At 39.5% G+C, this 23644-nt stretch overlaps 1 protein-coding gene across 1 annotated transcript in view; it reads left to right on the top strand.

Annotated features, from left to right (window-relative positions):
• The window catches only part of ERC1 (ELKS/RAB6-interacting/CAST family member 1), a 549219-nt gene that overhangs the window by 383886 nt on the left and 141689 nt on the right, over positions 1 to 23644 (top strand). Inside the window, exon 17 of the mRNA XM_037064795.1 lies at positions 13014 to 13158. Within this exon, the coding sequence (XP_036920690.1) occupies positions 13014 to 13158 (145 nt within the window). The remainder of the gene's footprint in view (positions 1 to 13013; positions 13159 to 23644) is intronic.

Below are 23644 nucleotides of genomic sequence, written 5' to 3'. Positions count from 1 at the left end.
ATCATTTACAAGACAGTCACTATCCATAAAAAAGCTTAAAGCTATAATTTTTTGAAAGGCATATACTTATCAGTTAATAATCAGCAAGTGATGGATAAAACTAATAGGTGACTCTTTGTATGAAATAAGGTGCGGGGGTAGGTGGCAAGTAGAAAGAATGTCCTTCTTTGAAGTCAAGGAAGCTCAATTTTATTTAAAATAGTCATGGGAGTGGAGCTGGATTCCAGTATTTCTTGAAAGGAAGCCATACTGTTTTTCCCACGAGGTTCTTTCTTTATTTTAGACCCTTTATTTCAAAATTGCTTTATTCTGTTGCTAGTAATTCTTCAGGGTATCATTGTCTTGCAGCCCTATAGGAGATTGGACAGGTTTTTCTGTAATCAAATATTTATTTCAAGTTTAACCAAATATTGGAGCTCCTATAAATATCACCTCCTGTTCTTTGAACACATCTTCAATGTCACAATAAATGACATTTAACAGAAGTTCCAAGTTGGATCCAAGCCAGCAGCACTGAAGCCATGGTGGTGTATCCAAGTTTGGAACCAGACTCAGTAAGGAGAAGCACCAGGGCCCTGGTGAGCCTGCTGTTAGTCACACATCTTGTCAGTGCTTCTCAGGCCTTTCTCACCCACTCAGTCCCTCTCCTCCTTGTTCTTCCCACCACCACCTCCTCATCCAACGTGACTGAATGAGAGAGACATTTCTGGAGATATAAAAAATAGCTTTATTGTGTTATAATGTATGTACAGCTAACAAGCATGCATTTTTAGTGTACACGATGGTGAGTTTTGACAGCTCTGTGTACTGTATATATAACGGCCACCACAGTCGCACTGCAATGCATCCCAAGAAGTTCTCATGTCCCTTTCCAGTCATCCTGCAGTCCTCACTCCTCTCCCTGGCCACCACTGCTCTGTTTTTTATGTTTTTGCAGATGAGATTACAGTTATTTTTTTAAACATATGAGAACAAATCTTTATATTTTTTGAGCATATGGGAAAATGGAAACTTTCATTGTTTTTAACAAATGCAGATATAAATGTCAATTTCTTGCCAGTCTGGGAAGCAGGCAGCCATAACCTGTAGTGGGTTCAATATGTCAAAAATGTTTGTGGGGTTTTGTTTTTGTTTTTCAGAAGAAGTTAGAGTAAAAACTGAGTACAAGATTTCCACACAGTTTTGTGCAATCAGACTTATTTGCTGAGCTGTAACTAACCACCGGTATCTGCTTTTATTATGTTAATTCTGATTCTTTTGAAGAATTCGTAATTCTTACTAAAAAAATAAGTTGGTCCATATTGAGATCACTTTTATATCCATTCTGGTGTCAGTGTATTCCTTAATATAGATCAGAGTGAGGCAAGCAGTCAATCAGAGGAGTCAGAATTGAGCCATGCAGCCTTGCTGCTCTGCTGCAGAATGCTGTACTAGCAAGGGCCCCACTCTGCATCACTGGGTCAAATGCCCCAAGACAGTCTGTATTTAGTGACATTTAAAACTTACTTTCCAGCATCAAAACATGAATACTATACTTGCTATAAATACTTCCATATTTATTGAATAATACAGCAGTTTATCATAGTCCTGTCTGTGATTCTTGATCCAGGAGTCAGACAGCAGTATTTTATTGTTTGTTCTTTAAAAATAACATTTGTAAAATAAGAATTCCAGATAGCCAAGGGGTAAGGGAGGGGTGGAGAGATTGAGCAAAAAGGAAAAAGGACTCATGGACTTGGACAACAGTGTGGTGATTGAAGGGGGTGAGGGTATAAGGTGACCTAATGGTAATGGGAAAAATACATTAAAAATAATTTTTTTTAAATTAAAGAATTCTGGTCATAGTAAGTCTCTAACAGTAGCATCTGAACCTTTCTGCTTTCAGAATCATCTGATCTCTCCTCTTTGCCTCCAATGCCATCTTTCTAAAACCTTGCTTTATATGGAACTTAGCATGCTTCTGTCTTCAAAAGCAATTAATTTCTTAGTCAGCATTTTGTGTACCCTCTGTCTACTAGGCTCTGATTAGAACCCTTTGGGATTTCAATCAGTATTTATCCCTTACTGCCATTCCAGACCATCTGCACTCAGATTCCAAGTGACACTTTCAGCTTCTCGCTCCCTCTTTCCTTTCCCTGTAGGAATAGTCTAATCCAGTCAGGCAGTATGTCCTCAGACATGACACGTGCTTGTACCCTCCCCACTTTCACTGTCTTTCTTATTATTTCTGTCAAAATAAGGCTCAGCTCAATTCCCCATGCTCTTCCTACAGTGATATCTTTGTCCACTAGGGTATTGCAGCATTTCCTGCCCATGTGATTCAGAAGAACTGAAGGACAATTACAGAGCAAATGCCTGTTTAACATACTCTAAACTGTGACAGTGCCAAAGGAGATGCTAAATAGAGAGAAATTAGCAGTCAAGCAAGAGAAAGCTACAGGCATTTTAGGTAGAGAAAGTAGCTTAAACCTAAGTGAAAACAAGTAACTCTGTGACACAGTGTGCTTGATCACTGAGAAAATGAAGAAAAAATAGATTGAAAATTGTAAGTGTTCAGATATTGGGACAGTAGCATTTTGTGTTGTAAGAAACCTGTTAAAAAATGACACTGGAGGAGTAGGACAGTATGGAATGATGAGGAGATCAGAGAATGGATTTTAAGAATAATTTACACCCAAATTAAAGTACAGAAGTGTCTACAGTAACAAACTGCAGAGGATACAAAGCAGTGGGTTCATTAAAAACTATTTAGGAAGAACCAACAAAACTTGAATATTGGTCATGGGGAGCAAAGAAGAAATCAAATTACTTAAATGCTGCCAGCCTATGTACCTAGGAATATGGTGATTCAATTAACATTGAAGCAAATTTGTTATGGTGCATGTTAAATTTTATTTAGTGTTGACATTTTACATTAAAAATATTTCTGAGTTTCAATGTCTGGCCAAGATGGAGGCGTAGGTAGACACACCGTGTCTCCTCACACAAGCAAAAGAAGAACTACTACAATTAAAAATTAAAAACAACCAGAACTGACAGAAAATCGAACTGTATGGAAGTCTGACAACCAAGGAGTTAAAGAAGACACTTATCCAGACTGGTAGAAGGGGTGGAGTCGGGCAGCAGGGGTGAAGACTCTTGGCAAAGCGATGGCTAGCAGACCCTGGGCACTCGAGGCAGCAGCTGGTGGACCCAGTGAGGCAGTGGATTGTGGAACAGGGCACTGCGTGCAAGGTGGCTGGTGAACCAGGCGGTCCCACATTCTTATGTAGATAAACCAGGCAAAACTGAAGAGTGGGTCAGACTGTCAGAGTCCCAGAGGGGGGAAATAAAGTCTCAAACCACAGATTGAAAACACCTATGGGGGTTGAAGTGCTGGGAGAAATAGCCAGCCTAACAGGAGAATTTGTTGGAGAAACTCACAGGGTCCTAGCATGTACACAAGCCCACCCACCCGGGAATCAGCACCAGAAGGGCCCAATTTGCAATGGCCCAATTTGCAATGGCCCAAACAAAAGAACAGATCAAAGCTCCAGAAAAATATACAACTAAGCAACGAAGAGGTAGCAAACCTATCAGATGCACAGTTCAAAACACTAGTAACCAGGATGCTCACAGAATTTGTTGAATTTGGTCACAAATTAGATGAAAAAATGAAGGCTCTGCTAAGTGAAATAAAGGAAAATGTACAGGGAACCAATAGTGATGGGAAGGAAATTGGGACTCAAATCAATGGTATGGACCAGAAGGAAGAAAGAAACATCCAAGTAGAAAAAAAGTGAAGAAACAGGAATTCAAAAAAATGAGGGGAAATTCCCTTGGAGATTCCCTTTAGCCTTGGAGATTCCCGGGCTAAACCAAGCTGTGAATCTGAGGTGGCTGTTGCTGGTGCCAGACCTGGGGCTCACAGAAACCAGCTGTTGCATGTCTGAGAGGATTTAGGAAGTTGTGAAGCCTGAGCCAAGGCCAGCCATTCCTACAGAAAAACAGCTTGAGTGGGCCCATAAGTTGGGTGGGGCAGAGTCTCTGTGGGTCTCCAAGGCAGGAGCCAGTAATGTTTGCCAGGTTGATGGAGTTTCAGATATGGCACCAGCTTGCCAGCTCTCTGGGGCAAAGGTTTAGAAAAGGAATATTGGCCTATGCTCACCTGATGACAAACACTTCTGTTTCCCCTATGTACCACTGGTACCTTTTGATCTGCTACCCTAGTGCTAGAGTTTAGAGGAAGTGAGTCTGAATAGGTGAGTCCCTGTGTGGGTTCTGTAAGAGATGCTGCTTGGGGCTCCTGCGGTTTCTCCCACCAACTCACTCCCTGCTGGGTTTTGCAGCCAGAAGTTGTGGGGACTTATCTTCCTGGCACTGGAACTCTGGGGCTGGGGATCCTTACTCCTGAAACATCCCTCCTGAATTTTGTCCACCACACATGGGTGAGGAACCAGCCCATTCTGCATCAGCACCCTTCCTACCAGTCTGGTGGTTTCTTTAATTCTGTAGTTGTCAGATTTCCGTTCAACTCAGTCTCTTATGGTTCTGAGTGATGGTTGTTCTGTAGTTTAGTTGTAATTTTGATGTGGTTGTTTGAAGAAGCAAACCATGTCTACCTGTGTTGCCATCTTGACTAGAAGTTTTAAATTTATCTTAAATTTGGAGTAAATTAAACTGCATTATATGTCCATGACAATAATATATCTAAAGCTACTAATTTCATTCTTGCTTTTATCTGATCTCTTTCCTGATGTTTTCAGGATTGCAGAATTTATGAAACATCATTATGTAATCATTCAATTTGAAATACCCATTTGAAGCAAGATGGAAAAATAACCCTGGAAGCATCCTTTCATTCATACTCTTTTATGTCTTAATTGGGCTGGCCAAAAAGCCTATTTAGTTTTTTCTATAAAATAAAAGACACATTTTTCACTTCCACCAATAATAACTTTATTGATTTGGATGTTTTGAGTATGTCGGCTATCTCCTGCCTTTGGCTTCTAGTGAGAAAAGGCCATGGGTGCTGCTAAACATCTTCTAATGCATAAGACAGCCCCAGAGCAAAGAGTTATTTGGCCAGATGCCAATAGTAGCAAGAAACTTCACAAGCCACTTTTGACATGTTCCATCAGTCACAGCACCTTCTCCATACACCACAGCTGGCAAACACAAGGCCCATGGGCCAAATCCAACCCTTCACCTTGTTTTATTTAGCCCAGCACCTTGTTTCTACCTGGCAGCAGCTCTGAGCTTCTTACTCCTAGTTAGTAGTTGCATTTATACAGTCAAACTTACATTCAGCCCTTTGAAGGCCTCCAGGAGACTGATGTGGCCCCCAGTGAACATGAGTTCGACACCCCTGCCATACACTGCACAAACCTATTTTGTGTTTCAGTTGCATTTTTTGCCTTTCTTGAAATAATAAGACATAATACACCAAAGTGTGAATTTTCTTCCCATCTTCAATATTAAAATGGTTGCACAAAAATTCACTAATTTCGATAACATTTTTTAAATGCACACTGATATGACAGCTGTTACAATAAAATCTAACAAAATTGTTCTGCATGACTTAAAGACAACTAAGCACTACTAGAACCATCTTACCAAAAAAGCTGAATGAACTTTTTTGGCCAACCCAATGCATTTCTCTTAAACATGTACACACACACACACACATATTTAACAGTCTCTTAAATTGTTAACCATCATCATTTCAATATTAATTATATATTTTATTAACTAGTGATAGAAAGCTAAGATGCAGGAAAGGAATTATCAAAAAATGAGCTGCATTTGCTGTGGATATTTGCCCCCCCTTTCTGAAATTTTCTCAGAAGGGCAAAGAGGACAGGGGAAGTGGTGATACTATTTCCTTCTTTATTTTTTCAGTGTTACTGTTTCTTCAGGCTCAAATTCCACAGTAGAATACTTTTAGAGACATCTTAATTCTACTAGAATTTACAGGTCAAAGGGCAGGTTCAACTGTTCTGGTAGTTTCAAGCATCAGGAATGGAGTGAATAGACCACTTGACTTAAAGTTGGATTTTTGCTACTACATACTCATTATGCAGGCAGTGTGGCATGTTAGTCATGCATGTGGGGGTTTCTCATCACTTTAAAAGTTTCTGTGTCCACATTTTCAATTTTTGCTTTTAACTGAGGAGATGATCTAACAGGACAAAGAGAGTTATTTGACAGGAAGAGCATCAAAGTTTTTATTTTGCTCTGGGTTTGTGGCATCCATGTATTTTATTCACTTATAGCATTCCTTAGCGGCTCATGGGAAATGAAGTCAGAATGTGCTTTACTAGTCACTCTTCGTTTTCCATGAATCGCCTTTAGTTGATAAACTTCTAAAAGTCAATTGTTAATCCCCATCAAGGTCCATTTTCTTTGAACCATATAGAATTAGAGTAGGTGAATTCCAGATGTCAAGCAGCTGACTCCGATTTTAAAGGGAACTATTCCTGGGTTTTTTAATTTTCTTTTTTCTTTTTAAATGTTATTTATTTTTAGAGGTAGGGAGAGAGAGTAACATCAGTGTGAGAGAGAAACATTGATCTGTTACCTCTCATATGTGCCTCAACCATGTGCCCTGACCAGGAATCAACTGACAGCCTTTCACTTTGCAGGACAGCGCCCAACCACCTGAGCCACAGTGGTCAGGGCTCTTTTCTTTTTCATAGTGTTCTGTATCTTTCAGTTTTTCTCCGATGAAAGCATATTAATTTTATCAGAAAGTATCCTTTTTCAAAGAAGCAGTTTTATTGAGTAGGTAGCTACTGAAATAAGGTTTTTTTTTTTGCAATTTGCTCTTTTTCACTCTATGTTCTATTTCATCTGTCCTTAACATTAAGTTTTTAGTGTACACACTTTTGAGTGCTGTCGTTAAAATTTAACTGTATACAATCAACTATACAGTATGGTCTTTTCTATCAGATGTATTAAGACAGGGGTATCAAACTTATTTTCACCAGGGGCCACATCAGCCAAGTGGTTGCCTTCAAAGGGCCAAATATAATTTTAGGACTGTATAAATGTAACTACTCCTTAACTAGGGGCAAGGAGCTCAGTGCTGCCACTGGTTAGAAACAAGGTGCCAGCCAGATAAAACAAGGTAGAGGGCTGGATCCGTCCCATGGGCCTTGTGTTTGCCACCTGTGTACTAAGGGAACAACAATTTTTCTTATTCCCCAAAAGTTACATTGACATTGCTACTTTGTAGTTTTTATATTCTTGCTTGACTTCCAAATTTTTTTCAAGGAGTTATTCTCCCCTATAGTATCCATTTCAAATTTACCAAAATTATGGATCCAAAAAAAATACTACCTACATTGCTTTCCAAAAACAAAAGAAAAACCTAAAAGCTAATATACCCATAAAAGTTACTGACATCCCCCAGAGTTTACATGAATATAAGTGCTGGCAGTGAAAATGGCAGCAAGTGTTAGACCTTGGTTTAGCAACATCAGTACTTGAGCTCTGGCTAAGAAAGAATTCAGAGACCAGCCTCAAACTTTAAGAGACAGTTTATTTTGAAAGTCACAGAGGTAGAAGTAAGCCACAGAAGAAACAGGCTCAGGAAACAAGTTACAGAGGCAAAAGAAAGGATGCTTTGAACTTAGGAGAAAGAGAGACAAGGAAAACGCGCCAGGGGGTAAGGGGCAGGGAAAGGTGTGGGTATACTCCACAGGAAAAGGGCCAGGCTGGATCTTCTTTTCTAAGGGCTTATACTGGGAGGGATCTGAGCGGAGATCTCAGGGGAGAACCTCAATAAAACATGCCAGGGCAGGGGTCATTAGTCAATGCAGCTGGTCCTGATGTCAGCCATGGAATCATCACTTGTCTGGTTTTGCTGCTTTTTCTGGGCCTGGAGCTGAAATACAATTGAGGCCCAGATGATACTCCTATTGGTTAATGCTGGAGGGAGTGGTCGTCGTGCAAGGGCCCACCTGAGAGTTGAATGAGGTCACTCTTTAGCCCCTTATTTCTCCTCCAAGGGGGTCTGCTGCATGACTAGAGATGTGCTAGGGAAGGAAAGGTCACCCTGCGGGCAAGGTGCTTGTTTTCCCAGTCTACCGGGCTTGTTCTCCTTGTTGCACTCTTGTCTAACTGCCTGCCCCATAAGTACAATATCTAATCAAAACATTTTATTCTCTTGACTATAAATTGCCCTTTTTCAGGCACATACACATGTAGAAATCAATGTCAATAGTACACTTTTAAAATAGGAAGGGGACTTCCTGCCAAGATGGGTGCATAGGTGGAAACACTGTACCTCCTCACACAACCAGATTTAAGGACAACAAAGATTTAGAAACAAAAAACACAATCAGAACAGATAGAAAATTGAACTGTACTGAAGTCCGACAACAGTGAACCATTCATCCAGACTGATAAGAGGGCCAGAGTCGGCGGCCGGCAGAGAGGAGTCCCAGCAGGAAAAGGCAGTGATTGGCAGACTTGAGTATGGGGAGGAAACAAGCAAACCCAGTGAGCTCACAAGGCGGGTTGGCTGACCACAGACACACATTTGCGTGCAGATAAGCCAGGCAAAAAACGAGCACTGAGACAGACCACACAACCCAGGGCCCCAGTGACAGGAAATAAAGCCTAAAAGCACCGAATGAAAAAACTTTGGGGTCTTGAGGTACTGGGAGAGGCTCCTAGTCTCACAGGAGAGTTCATTGGAGAGACCCACAGGATCCTAGAATGTACACAGGCCCACCCACCCGGGAACCAGCACCAGAAGGGCCCAGTTTGCTTGTGGGAAGCGGCAGAGGGGACTAAAGTCTGAGAGAGAGTGGAACAAGTGCCATTGCTACCTCTCTGACCCCACCCCCACATACAGTGTCACAGCACAGCAATGTGGGTTGCCCCATCCTGGTGAACACCTAAGGCTCTGCCATACGTAACAGGCACTACCTGACCAAAACATTATGGCTCAAACAGAAGAACAGATCAAAGCCCCAGAGCCAATCCTTCTGAACGACCAAGAGATAGCCAGCCTATTAGATGCACAGTTCAAAACACTGGTGATCAGGATGCTCACAGAACTGGTTGATTTTGGTCACAAAGTAGGTGAAAAAATGAAGGCTGTACTAAGTGAAATGAAGAAAAATGTACAGGGAACCAATAGTGATGCAAAGAAAACTGGGACTCAAATCAATGGAGTGGACCAGAAGGAAAAAAGAAACATCCAACTAGAAAAAAATGAAGAAATCAAGAATTCACAAAAATGAGGAGAGGCTTAGGAACCTCCAGGACAATTTTAAATGTTCCAACATCCGAATTATAGGGGTAGCAGAAGGAGAAGAAGAAGAGCAACAAGTGGAAAAGATATTTGAACAAATAATGAAGGAGAACTTCCCCAATCTGGCAAAGGAAATAGACTTCCAGGAAGTCCAGGAAGCTCAGAGAGTCCCAAAGACGTTGGACCCAAAGAGGAATACACCAAGGCACATCATAATTACGTTAGCCAAGATTAAAATGAAGGAGAGAATTCTAGAGGCAGCAAGAGATAAGGGAACAGTCACCTACAAAGGAGTTCCCATCAGACTGTCAGCTGATTTCTCAAAAGAGACCTTCCAGGCAAGAAGGGGCTGGAAAGAAGTATTCCAAGTCATGAAAGGCAAGGACCTACATCCAAAATTGCTCTATCCAGCAAAGCTTTCATTTAGAATGGAAGGGCAGATAAAGCATTTCTCAGATAAAGTCAAATTCAAGGAGTTTACCATCACCAAGCCCTTATAATATGAAATGTTAAAGGGACTTATCTAAGAAAAAGAAGATAAAAATATGAACAGTGAAAGGACAGCAAACTCAGTTATTAACAACCACACCTAAAACAAAACCAAACTAAGAATACAGCTAGATCAGGAGTGGAGCCATAGAAATGGAGATCACATGGAGGGTTAGCAACAGGGGAGTGGGAGGAGGAGAAGGGGGGAGAAGATACAGAGAATAAGTAGCATAGATGGTAGGTGGACAATTGGCCGCGGGAAGGACAAGAATAGTATGGGAAATATAGAATCTAAAGAACTTGTGACACATGGACATAAACGAAAGGGGGGGAATGGTGGGCAAGGGGGTGTGCAGGATGGAGGGGAGTGAAGGGAGGAATAGAACAACTGCAATGGCATAATCAAAAAATATATTTAAAAAATAAAATAAATAGGAACAAAAGTGGTATGTTCATCTATTAGAGGACTTTTAGAGGGTGAGAGCCCTAGGGTATTGAAGAGGAAGTGATTCTGTGCAGTTCAAAGTATGTTATCAATGCTCAGTAAAAGATAAATAGATGTAAAATTTCTATTTGAATTGTATATAAAACAAAAAAGACTTCAAATTATATCTTATTTAAAAAAAACAATATCCCAGTGGCTCAGCCTCCAGTGCCACATCTTATATTTTAAATTTTAGAATCTGAATTGTTGCCTGTTGTTGTTTGGGAATGTGACATTTTACCCCAGAGATTAACTGTACCACACTAGCTGGCCAAGTATATCACTTATAAAAGAATCTGGAAATCAGTCAAGAATCTCCAACAATATAGAATAATTTTTACTATTTTCTATTATGATGTTTTCCTTAAGCATAGAATGGAACTAAGATCCCATCAACTTTGTATCTTGATTTCAGCGTAGATGCTCATGGCTCAATATAATTGAATTAAAATAATCTATCTTTATTCATCTTTTGTTTGCCTGCTGCTAATGTGTGGTTCTCACAGTGCACAGAAATGCAGCACCCTAATTGAGAAAGGATATTTCTCATTTCAGCTTTGTCAGTCTTTGAGCCTTCTAAAAAGGAACAGATGCTAGCAATCAACAGGAAACTGAGTTGTGATACCATCTTGAACTCCTTCACCTTTAAGCTCATTTCACCACTTAACATATTTTTTTCAAGTGGTCAGTGAATATATTCAGACCATCATTATCCCTTTCATGTTGACTGGAGCTTCGTGGAATACACCAAATGCCATGTCTTAGAATTAAATAGTGCGTGGAACAGTGGAAAGCTATACTGAAGTCCTCCAGGCTCTTCTTCCCTTCTAACAGCAAAGACTAGTTAAACAAACCTTCATTTCCATAATGTAAACTAATCTACAGCCTCCCTTTGTTCAGAGTTCCCTAGACCTACCCATCCAAAATACCCTTGTCACAATATTCAAGATAGTCTTCTAATTTGTGGCTAAATTAAGCCTCTTCCATATGACTGCCATCACAGCATAATTATCTTAACAAAGATGGAAGCAAAGTTAAACCTGGGCAGTGCATTCTCAGATTCAGCATTTTCTTGTGTCATAAATTCAGGTCACTTACATAGTTCCTGTAAATCAAATCTGTCTTCTCACAGATGACTTACATAAAAGATGAGCTATTGAGGAACACATTTTAGACAGTGAGACTAATTGCTCACCCACTTCATTGTGATTATTTTGTAAATTCCTCATGTTTTCCATCTACCAAACTCCACCTTCTTTTCCTTCTGGATAGTAACCAAAAAGCAGTTAGCTAAACCACAAGGAATGTGTAAAGTTTAAATTAGTGTTTCAAAGTGTGAAGATCATTGCCAGCTAAAGCCATGACTAGAAATTTAATTTGCATTAATGACATAAAAAGAGTTGAATTATAGACATTTAGAATGCCCCAGAAATAGATGGCTGAGTTTCTGAATCTTGTTGACTAACATTTATAATTTGTTATACACTTTATACGTAAAAATGTTTTTACTTTTTCTAATGCTTTCTTTCATATGAAAGCAACTGAATAGTTATCAAAAAATGAGCTAAGTGGGTGACGTGTACAGATGACAAGATTATTCTTACTTTAAAAAATTACCTTTGTTTACTTTTCAAATTGACCTATATCTAGGAATGCTTTTTTTAAAATTTTTTTATTGTTGTTCAAGTACAGTTGCATCCATTTCCCCACCACCACTTCCCCCCCCACCCCATCCATACCCACCTCCTACCCTCGATGCTACTCCCTTTGCCTTTGTCTATGTGTCCGTTATACATGTTCCTTGACAACCCTCCCCCCATTTCTCCCCATTATCCCCCCTCCTCTCCCCTCTGGTCACTGTCAGTTTATTCTTCATTTCAATGTCTCCAGGTATAATTTGCTTGCTTCTTTGTTTTGTTTGATTAAGTTCCACTTATAGTGAGATCATATGGTATTTGTCTTTCACCACCTGGTTTATTTCACTTAGCATAATGCTCTCTCGTTCCATCCATGCTGTTGTGAAGGGTGCGAGCTCCTTCTTTCTTTCTGCTGCATAGTATTCCATCATGTAAATATGCCATGGTTTTTTGATCCACTCACTTACTGGTGGGCACTTAGGTTGCTTCCAGCACTTGGCCATTGTAAATCGTGCTGCTATGAACATTGAGGTGCACAAGTTCTTCTGTGGTGCTTCAGGATTCTTAGGGTGTAGTCCCAGTGCAGGAATTGGCAGGTCAAAGTTGGCAGTTCCATCTTTAGTTTTTTGAGGAAATTCCTTACTGCTTTCCACAGTGGCTGCACCAGTCTGCATTCCCACCAACAGTGCACTAGGGTTCTCTTTTCTCCACATCCTCGACAGAACTTGTTGTTTGTTGGCTTATTTATGATGACCATTCTGACCTGTGTGAAGTGTCCTCACTGTGGTTTTAATTTTCATTTCTCTGATGGCTAGTGATGCTGCGGCTATTTTTACTCTATTTTATGCTTCTGCCCCTTTTGTCAAATATTGACCATAGAAATTTGGGTTTATTTCTGGGCTCTCTATTCTGTTCCATTGTATATATAAGAACTCTTTATTGAGATGTCAGTATAACAGTGTGATAAAGATACTTAGAGTAAGAAAAACCTGAATGGGATTCCTGGCTACACCTTTTACTTCAACTGTGAATGTGGGCAAGCTGTTTAAACTCACTAAGCCTTAGTTTCATCATCCATAAAATGGGCATAATAACAATAGAAACTTCAAAGAATTGTTTGAGTATTAAATGAAAGCCTGGCGTTTTCTTTCTTTTGCAGGCAAGAAGCTCTTCTAGCCGCCATTAGTGAAAAGGATGCCAATATAGCTCTTTTGGAGCTTTCATCCTCTAAGAAAAAGACTCAGGAGGAAGTGGCTGCACTGAAGCGGGAGAAGGATCGGCTGGTGCAGCAGCTCAAGCAGCAGGTATGCTTCAATGCCAGGAGGGTCACTGGGACCAGCTCTCATACCATTCCCTACCCATGTGCTTGCTAGCTCACATATTAAGGTCTTATGTCTCATATTAGACTTCTGGTCTTTGTATCTAGTTAAGTTTCTTTTTTAAGGGCTTTTGTCTTTTTATGATTGTTGTTGACATTATTACAGATGTCCCCGTTTTTCCCCCCTTTGCCCACCTCCACCCATCCCCTGCCCCACCTTCCCTCCGGCCGTCCCCATACTGCTCTCTGTCTGCGTGTGAGGCATGCATGGTCTTTGACTAATTCCTTCACTTTCTTTCATACAGTCCCCCCGCCCCTCTGACAGCTGTCTTTTCCATATATCCTTTTTTAAATTAAATTTATTGGGATGACATTGGTTAATACAATCATATAGGTTACAAGTGTACAGTTCTGTGATAACATTATTTGTATATTCCATTGTGTATATACTATATATTGCATAGTTAATCTTTATAAGCTGAGTTTTCATCTTTACAAATCTCCAGCTATGTGTAGGAAATGCAGAGTATTTTTGGTAAGAGGCCTAGTGTAAAAAATGTTACCAGTCTTCTGTGAGAGTGTTTCTTTAACTTTGTTCAATGATTGGATAAAATTAGTGAAACTTTGTTCATTTGAAAAGAAAAAGGCTTATTTTTTATAGCCAGTTAAATTCCTACTACAGAAGGCACTAAGTATATTTTATTTAAATTAATTCCAGTTATTCAGAGCTGGGTAAGCTTTAAAGGTAAGAACAAAGTTTTGCCCATTTCTTTTCCAAATTTAATGACTGATATTTTTGTAAGGCCTTTGATCTGTGAAAATAAAAGCCAAAAATTTGCCCTTTGAGGTTTGCATAACAGTGTAAATATATTAATGGCAGAACTTACACACTTAAAAATGGGTAAAATGGGCCCTGACTGGTGTGACTCAGTTGGTTGGAGCATTGTCCCATAAAAAAGAGGCAGCCAATCAATGTTTCTCTCCTCCTTTCTCCCTCCCTTTCCCTCTCTCTAAAACCAATAGGCATGCCCTTGCATGAGAATAAAAAGTAAAATGGGTAAAATGGTAAAGTTCTGTTATGTATATTTTACCACAATTTAAAAACCGGGGGGGGGGGGGGTGGTTCTTTTTTGAAAATAAGGAGAAAGGTGGGTGCACAAGCCTGAGTCCCCTTCTGCACTCTTACTGCTCTTGACTGGCCATTCCTGTGTGATTTGCATCGTCCACCATCCTGTCCTCCAGTGTTGTTCCTTGCGTTCCAGTCACGTGTTCTGTGCACGTTGGCTGTCCAGATTTGCCCTTTTGCCTGAAGTAATCAGACCAAACGAGTGTTTCAAGGAAAGGAATTTCTTTTCTATTGTGGGTGATCAGTCAACAATTGACAGCCTTTTTGGCATAATATTTTATGTCCAAATTACCAACAATTCGTATTTACACAATAAAGATATTTTCTCTGTTTATAGACCAATATTAAAACTGCTTAAAAATAGACTTTATTTATGTGGCTGACTTTGCTAAGAAAATACCAAAAGATGTCATTTTTCTATAGTATTTATAGACGACCAACAAAAACTACCAACCCATTGCTCATTTACCAGTGAAAGAAGCTTTTCCAATGTCCTAAAATGATTTGTCACAAGAAGAGAACATCATCCAATATTTGGCTGTTAGAATAAAGCAGAAAGAATGTGCTTGTTATTAAAGACATCTGTCCAGTTGTTCGAGACTGAAATTTGGTTTATCAAAGCAGTAATATGAGAAGAGTACTCACCGCCATGGACTAAGGGGTGGGAAAAATGGGGAGATGCTGGTCAAAGGGTACAAAGTGTCAGTTACACAGATGGAGAAATTCTGGAGATTTATTGGACAGCACGGTGGCTATAGTTAATAATGCTGAACTGTATATTTGAAATTTTGTAGGAGGGTAGATCTTAAATGGTCTTACCACAGAAAAACAAAGTGGTAAGTATATTAGGTGATGAAAATGTCCGCTTCATAGTTATAATTATTTCACAATGTGTACATATAGTATTGAAACACCACATTACACATTTTAATTATATACAATTTGTCAATTATCTCAATAAAGAGAGGAGTTGATAAAATAGGAGGATATTATTGAGGAAAGGCTTTCATTAGTTTGTGAGTATTATATTTAGCAATATCAATTCTCTTAACTAGTATTTAGGCCAAAAAATACAGACATATGATTTGACTAGTTCATGGTCCCTCCACCTTAAGGACAAAATAGAATAGAATCCCTAGCTGACTAGAAACAGTATCTCATTCACAGTGGCTTTTGATCGCAAGACTATATGTTTTAATTAGTTAAAAATTAATTATATTAATTAGTTCATGATTATAATGTTAGGAGTCACTATGAAAAATAGTTAACTATATGCTTTGAATATTCTGTAGTGATATGACTTTTGTATGAAGAAAAATTATGCAGTTCTTAGGCTTCTTTCCTAACAGTGCTTTTCTGTCTTTCTTCCATATTAAGTTTCACATAGCTGCCCTCTCAAAATATGTCTGGGAGAATTTCATGTTTTCTCATGACTGAGTGGTATTCCATTGTATATGCGTATTACATCTTATCTGCAACATCATGCTAAGCAAAGTAAGCAGACAGAAAAAAAAGTCAAGAACCATATGCTTTCACTCATAGGCAGGATATAAAACTAAAAGCAACAAATGAACAAACAAGAAAAAACTAATAAACAAAAACTCATAGACCGGAGGGAGGGGGGAGGTAAAGGGTAAAGGGAGCCAGATACACAGTGATGGGACATTTGACTTGGGGTAGTGGGCACACAATGCAACATACAAGCAGTGTGTCATAGAATTGTACATTTGAAACCTATTTAATTTTATTATCCAGTGTCACTCCAGTAAATTTGTTTTAAAAAATGTGTGTGAGATGTTGTGAGCAGAAGGAACTGGTCTTGCCAAATATATTTTGATTCTTTAATTTCTCTAAGTATGTTTACTAACCTTTCGACAAGGACATCCTTTTTCAGAAAGAGGATGTGGCGTCTATGTTTTCTTAATATAAAGCTTCTGGTTCTTGAATTGCTGGAATGTGCCTCAGTTTGAAGGCATTTTCTAACAAGAAAACAGTCAGCACTGACCAGGCTCTCCAGTACGTGGAGCTGCCACTGCCCGACAGGCTCTTGGCACTCATGTGTGACTCCTGTTGTGAGGCAACAGGGGTTTGCAGATTCAAAGGTCACCCTCTAAGGTGGTCCCAACTTACTTACATACATACACCCCTAGGGTGGCGTGTCTCCTTGACTCATTCATGGCAAAGCAGCCCTTAAAGAAGCTGCATCAGAGGAAGGAGACGGGGCTAATGAAAAACATAAAAACTAAAGGTTGTCTAATAAACTCCAGATGTGCTATGGTTGGTGCCAGCTAATGTGTTCAGATTATATGAGGGGGGACCCCCAAAACCCTGTAATTTACTTATAAAAATTGTGTGTTCCTACCTGTTGAAACTTCAGTCACCTTTACAGAACTCTTCATTTGATGCAATACACCACTCGAGACATTTTTTCCACTTTTCAAAAAAGTTTTTGAACTCATCATTTTTTATGTCTTTTAGTGCTTCTACCATTTTTTTGTTTCACCTCTTCTATATTGGCAAAGAGTCTCCCTTTGAGGACTTTTTTTAATCTGTGGGGGAAAATACATTGCTCAGGACAAGATCTGGTGAATAGGGAGGATGGGGCATGGGGTCATGCCATTTTTGGTCAAAAATTGCTAAACATTCAGTGTGGTATGGGCAGGTGTGCTTGTAAATTACCCATCATGAAATGGGCAAACGCATTGAAAGAATCTTAAGGAAAAAAAAAAAAAACACTGAAGCCAAATGTAGCCTCTCCTAACACCACCAGCTGGTGCACTGATACAGATAGGTTCCTAGAAGACTCATCTCATGGGGGAAGCCTGTGCTACAAGGGGCCCGCCCTCTAGAAGATAATTCCAGGTTACTTTGTGTCCTCCTTTGTAATTCAGTTCATTTGATGTTTAGAGATGGCAGTATTCCCGGGACTAAACATGCTGTGGTAAAACACTACATACCCAGGAATGCTTCACATTCTGTGTACTTTGAGTAGTCTGCTAATCACTCCTAAAAGCATCAGCTAGCTGGAAGCAGCCTCCCAAAAGCTTTGGCCACCCTGAGTGTATGAGACTGTTCCAGTTTAGAGTGATTATAGAGGAGAGTTTGAACCCCTAGATCCCTACCTGTGGGTAGTAAAGAGATGTTCTAACTCTGCTATTCAGGAAGTAGCCTCTCTTGCCAGTCTATTTGACCCTTACCTGGGGTTAAGATGGGGTTAAGAGAATCACACACTTAAGCTCTAATACTGCTAAACCTTCATCACCTGTGAACATAACATAGATGAAATAATGAGCAATTACATCTACCTGAGAGCAACAAGTCAGAATAATCAATTCAAGGTATTGGTTCAACATTTCTTGTTAAAGAACAGTGACCACCCACTTGAGATTCAGACTGTATTAATCTGAGTGCTTTTCAGGATGAATTGCTCTATGGAGAAAACAAAATAGAAAATTATTACACTTTTTTTAAAGATTTTATTTATTTATCTTTAGAGGGGAAGAGAAGGAGAGAAGGAGAGAAACATCAATGTATGGTTGCCTCTTGTGAGTCCCCTGCCGGTAACTGGCCTGCAACCCAAGCATGTGCCCTGACTGGGAATCGAACTGTGATGCGGTCGTGTGGTTCGCAGGCCCGCGCTCAATCCACTGAGCTACACCAGACAGGGAGAAAATTATTACACTTTAAAAAAATAATCTGGGCTGCTCTGCCTGTAGAGTAACCCTCTCTATGCCTCACTGCTTCACTAAAAAACTCTTCCACTTCAAGTTCTAAAAATAAAAAAGTTAAAAATTAAAAAATTTGTCCTGACCAGTGTGGCTCAGTTGGTTGAGTGCCATCCCTTGAAGCTAAAGGTCGCTGTTTTGATTCCCAGCCTAGGTTCGGTCCCTGGTCGGGACACATATGAGAGGCAGCCAATCAGTGTTTCTGTCACACATTGATTTTTCTCTCTGTCTTTTTCTCCCTCCCTTCCCCTCTGTCTAAAAGTAAATAAATAAAATATTTTTAATTAACTAATTAATTAAAAATAATCTGAAGTAACCCCCTCTGAAATACTAATTTTTCATGATCAAAGATTACCCTGAAAATTAGCACTTGATGGCAGTGTTCATTATAAATTTTTCAACTCTTGAGTTCCATGGACAAATGCTCTACTTTTTATAAAAATTTATCAGGGTTACATTGGTTAATAAAATTATGTATGTTTCAAATGTACAATTTTATGATACATCATCAGTATATTGTGTTGTGTTCACCGCCCCAAGTCCAGTCTCCTTCTGTCACCAGTGCTCTACTTTAATAGGATAATGCAAAATTAGGACTAAGTAAGATAAATAGGTAATTTAATTAACCTAATGAGAAGCTCAAAATTTTGATTGGTTGCTATTTAAAAACTCAGTAGTTTCTTCTTGATTACATACATAAAACTTTTTAGGCTTTAACCTTTTCATCTCAAATATTAATTTCTCAGAGTCATGATTTGTTATGAAAAGTATTGTCAGCATTTAAAGCCATAAATCTTTATATCATCTGTAGTCCGTTCTCCTCCAGGATCTCAACTATTCTCATTGATCAGGTATGAAGACATCTCTCAGGAAATCTATGTGATACTGACACCAAAAATTCAGTTGAGTTTTAAAAAGATTTTTATGAAATCAGGAAGGCTTCACATCTTTTATTTACATACTTTTCTTATCTGTAATATTGAGCATTCTGTCATCAGTTTCTAATAAGATGTCCTATAAGGATCACATTATTATTAATGTAGTTCTAATTCACGAAAGGCAGTATCAAGGAAGTAATCGCTTACTGTAGCTTCGCTTAGTGTTTCACGTACTCATCTGTAAAGCCACGTTCATCCATCCAGACTTCCTCGCCCCTGTTAGATGCTGGTGACTGGGCGTGACAGCAGTCCCTGCTCTGCCCATATACCTCACTCCGATGTGTTCTCTTTGCTTCTCTTTGGGGTTACTTTGCTCCCTTGTTTTTAGTGAATAGAATGTTAAAGATTAATGCTTTTCTTATTTTCATTTTAGGCCTTTATTCTCACATGGTATATGGCTGACCCTTGACTCACCTTTAAACACAAATACATCGTCTGTCTTTTCCTCATGGTATTGAAAGCTATTGTCTAGTTTAGTAGGCTGAAGTGCTAAATGAAGTTATGGTTGAAAAGTCACTTGTATCGTAACCATTCTGAGCATGTGCAACTTTCCAAATCATACTTTGGTCTAAAATGTCTCATGCTTATTCATCATGGTCCAAAGGAGAATAAATTTTTGGAAGTTCAGTAAATTCCCTTCGGTTGGTACAGAGGGTTACAAAAACAAAATGTTACCACATATTACAACTCCAACTTTGGTACACGTTTTTTTAAATCATAGTTTCTGTGAAATAAAATGCTGTTTTAATATTCATTCTAAGCAAACCAAGTGTAAATAATTTCAGTTTGAAATGTAAATTTCTACCTATCTCATAGTTTTGAGTAAAGAATGTAAATCTGAGAATTCTGCCAAGATGGAGGCATAGGTGGAAACACTGTGCCTCCTCCCACAACCAAATTTAAAGACAACAAAGTTTTAGTAAACAAAAACACAGCCAAAACACAGAAAATTGAACTATACAGAAGTCCCACAACAAGGAACCATTCCACCAGATGGATAAGAGGGGCGGAGCCAGCAACGGAGCAGGGTCTGGCAGGAAAGATCACCCGACCCAGGCCCACAGGCAGCCATGGGCAGATCCCAGGTGTGGGGTAGCAATGGGCAGACCCAGTGAGGGCCCAAGGCAGCAGGCTGACCGAGGTCACACATTTGCACACAGGTAAACCAAGGAAGGAGTGAGCAGTGAGACAGACCGAGTAGACCCCAGTAGCAGGAAGCAGCAGAGGAGACCGCCATTGCCCCTCTTTGACCCCGCCCCCACATAGAGCGTCTCAACCCAGCGACTGAGTTGCCCCACCCTGGTGAACACCTAGGGCTCTGCTCCTCATACGTAACAGGCACGAACAGATCAAAATATGGCTCAAGAACTCAAAGCCCCAGAGCCAGTAACTCTAAGTGACCAAGAAATGGCCAACCTCTCAGATGCACAATTCAAAACACTGGTCATCAGGATACTTACAGAACTGGCTGATTTTAGTCACAAATTAGAGGAACAAATGAAGGCTAAACTAATTGAAATGAAGGAAAATGCACAGGAAACCAATAGTGATGGAAAGGAAACTGGGACTCAAATCAAAGGAGTGGACCAAAAGGAAGAAAAAAATGACCAAACAGAAAAATATGAAGAGAAGAATTCATAAAAATGAGGAGAGGCTTAGGAACATCCAGGACATCTTTAAATGTTCCAACATCCGAATTATAGGGGTACCAGAAGGGGAAGAGGAGTAGCCACAAGTGGAAAACTTATTCAAACAAATAATAAAGGAGAACTTCCCCAGACTGGCCAAGGAAATAGGCTTCCAGGAAATTCAGGAAGCTCAGAGAGTCCCAAAGAAATTGGACCCAAAAAGGAACACACCAAGGCACACCATAATTACATTAGCCAAGATTAAAATGAAGGAGAGAATCCTAGAAGCAGCAAGAGATAAGGGGACAGTCACCTACAAAGGACTTCCCATCAGACTGTCAGCTGATTTCTCAAAAGAGACCTTCCAGGCAAGAAGGGGCTGGAAAGAAGTATTCCAAGTCATGAAATCCAAAGACCTACATCCAAGACTGCTCTATCCAGCAAAGCTTTCATTTAGAATGGAAGGGCAGATAAAGTGCTTCTCAGATAAGATCAAATTCATGGAGTTCATCATCACCAAGCCCTTATTATATGAAATGTTAAAGAGACTTATCTAAGAAAAAGAAGATAAAAAATATGAACAGTGAAAGGACAGCAAACTCAGTTATTAAGAACCACACCTAAAACAAAAGCAAACTGAGAGGACAGCTAGATCGGGAGTGGAACCATAGAAATGGAGATCACATGGAGGGTTAGCAACAGGGGAGTGGGAGGAGGAGAAGGGGGAGAAGGTACAGAAAATAAGTAGCATGGTTGGTAGGTAGAAAGTAGATAGGGGGGAGGGCAAGAATAGTGTGGGAAATACAGAATCTAAAGAACTTGAGACACGTGATCATATACTAAAGGGGATGGTGGGGGAGGGGGTGTGCAGGGTGGAGGGGAATAAGGGGGGAAAATAGAACAACTGTAATGGCATAATTAATAAAATGTATTTAAAAAACAATGTAAATTTATTGTTTTGTTTATAAAAATGTGATTTTCTCTAGCTAAGGAAGAACTTAGTACTTACCGGGAGAAGCTGGCTCAACACCATTCTAAAGAATGAAAGTAGGGGTTATATACTTTTTTTTAAAAAATGCTCAGGTTTGGTTTTCAAATCATTAGCCCCAGGCTCTGACCCACCTGTTTACAACTGCCAAGTTGGAGCTCAGTAAATATTGGATTCTAACCAAACTTGTTGTTTCTGAACCAAGCTAAAATAGTGTGAGGGCTTACTTATAGTTTAATATGACCCACTTTAATGAATGTCACCATTTTGGATTTATCATTCTCTTTTCCTAAAAGAAGAAAAGTGTATATGAAAAATCTTTTTAACTGGTCAACAATATAGACATTTTAGTAGGCTAGTTGTTCATTTAAAGCCTTTTCTTTATGAATGAAATTCTTTATGGAAGCTCGTTGCCAACAAAATGGAGAATCAGCCTTTAAAGCCATATATGTAATGCACAGTCTTGGGTTGCCATTATTCTCTATTGTAAGAGTGAGCCTGAGAAAGACATACTTAGTTGGTTCCATTTGCAGTCTTTCATTCCCTTGCCCTTCCCTACTTTCTAGTCAACAGAGGACTAAATATGCATAAGGAGGCAGGAACTGAAGACTCAAAATTTAAGGTCTATGAATGTAGAGTGCATTTTGTTGATTGTTTTATTATTACACTTGGACTCGAAGATGACATCTAGAAATAAACTACGTGGTCAGGGTAGTCTACACCTATGATTTCCAGTTGAGACTTCATGGTTTTGACAAAAAACAACCTATCAAAGGGAAGTACACCAGAACAATTATTTCAGGGCAGACATTGACTAATTTAGTTAATATGTTGTGTGATATTCTGGTGTAATATTTTTAATTTTCATTTGTTATACACGTGTGGGAAGGTTTTTAAAAAAATCACATTCAGGCTTTGTTTGTGAAGTTCCATAAGCATAAAAGGACCAAGTCAGTGTGTCCTTGGGGTGACCACATTAGTGCATTTTTCTCTTCAAATGTAAGAGGGAAGAAGGAACCAGGCTACAATTTCAGAGCTCTGACTGGAAGTCTCCTTAACTAGGTATTTAGTTTATAGATATATTTTTTTATTTTCTACATAACAGCAGGTGATGTTGGCAGAAGTTCTGGTACTGTGTAACACTGCCCTTTAGGACTCCACTAGCAGCCTCCTCAAAGCCAGTATCTCTCTTAACAGTCCATTTAAGGTATGTTCAGTTTTCACTAACACTCTCCTCGAGGTCTTCCCAGTTCTTCCAGCTTTCACCCCGTCTGATTTAGAGCCACTCTAACAGTTTACATTTTATTACAGTAATATCCCATCTCCAGCTACCCAAATCTATTAGTTATTTATTATTGCATAAATATTACCTTAAATGTAGTGTCTTAAAACAACAAACAGTTGTCATCTCACCCAGTCAGGAACCTGGAGCAGCTTAGCTAGTTGCCCTGATTCAGGGTCCCTTACAAGTTTGCAGTAAGGCCTGTAGGTAGATTTAGAGTCATCTGAACACTTGACTAGGGCCGCGGGGATCACTTCAGAGTCCACTCATGTGGCTTTTGGCTCTACACCGTTTAGGTTTCTCTAGAGGGTTACTTAGGACATGGCAGTTAGCTTCTTCCTGAGCAAGGGATTCAAGAGACAGAAAGCGAGCCACCAAAATGGAAGGTGTGTTGTGTTTTATAACATAGTACCAGAAGTGATGTACCCTCACCTCTGCCTCATTCTGTTGATCACACAGCCCAGTCCTCCGTGGCATGGGAGGGGACAATGCAATGGCTGAGTGACTGGAGGTGGGGATTGTGGCAGGCTCTCTTGAGGTTGACTGCCACAAGTGAATGAATGAATAAATACACCATGGTATGTACATGCAGTGGAATACTGCTCAGCAATAAGTAGGAATGAACTTCAAATACACACATCCACTCAATGTGGATGAGTTTTGAAAACACTGAACCAAAGAATCCAGACACAAAAATATGTATACTGTATGATTCCATGTTTATATTAAGCTCTGAAAAATTATTTAAATCTGTTACCTCAGAAAGCAGGTCAGATAACAAAGCA

The sequence above is a fragment of the Sturnira hondurensis genome, unplaced genomic scaffold (assembly GCF_014824575.4).
Source record: "Sturnira hondurensis isolate 20B ecotype Veracruz unplaced genomic scaffold, ASM1482457v3 Scaffold0015509, whole genome shotgun sequence".
NCBI classification, from domain to species: domain Eukaryota; kingdom Metazoa; phylum Chordata; class Mammalia; order Chiroptera; family Phyllostomidae; genus Sturnira; species Sturnira hondurensis.
Note: the sequence above shows the minus strand (reverse complement) of the source record. Positions and strands in the feature narration are given on the sequence as shown.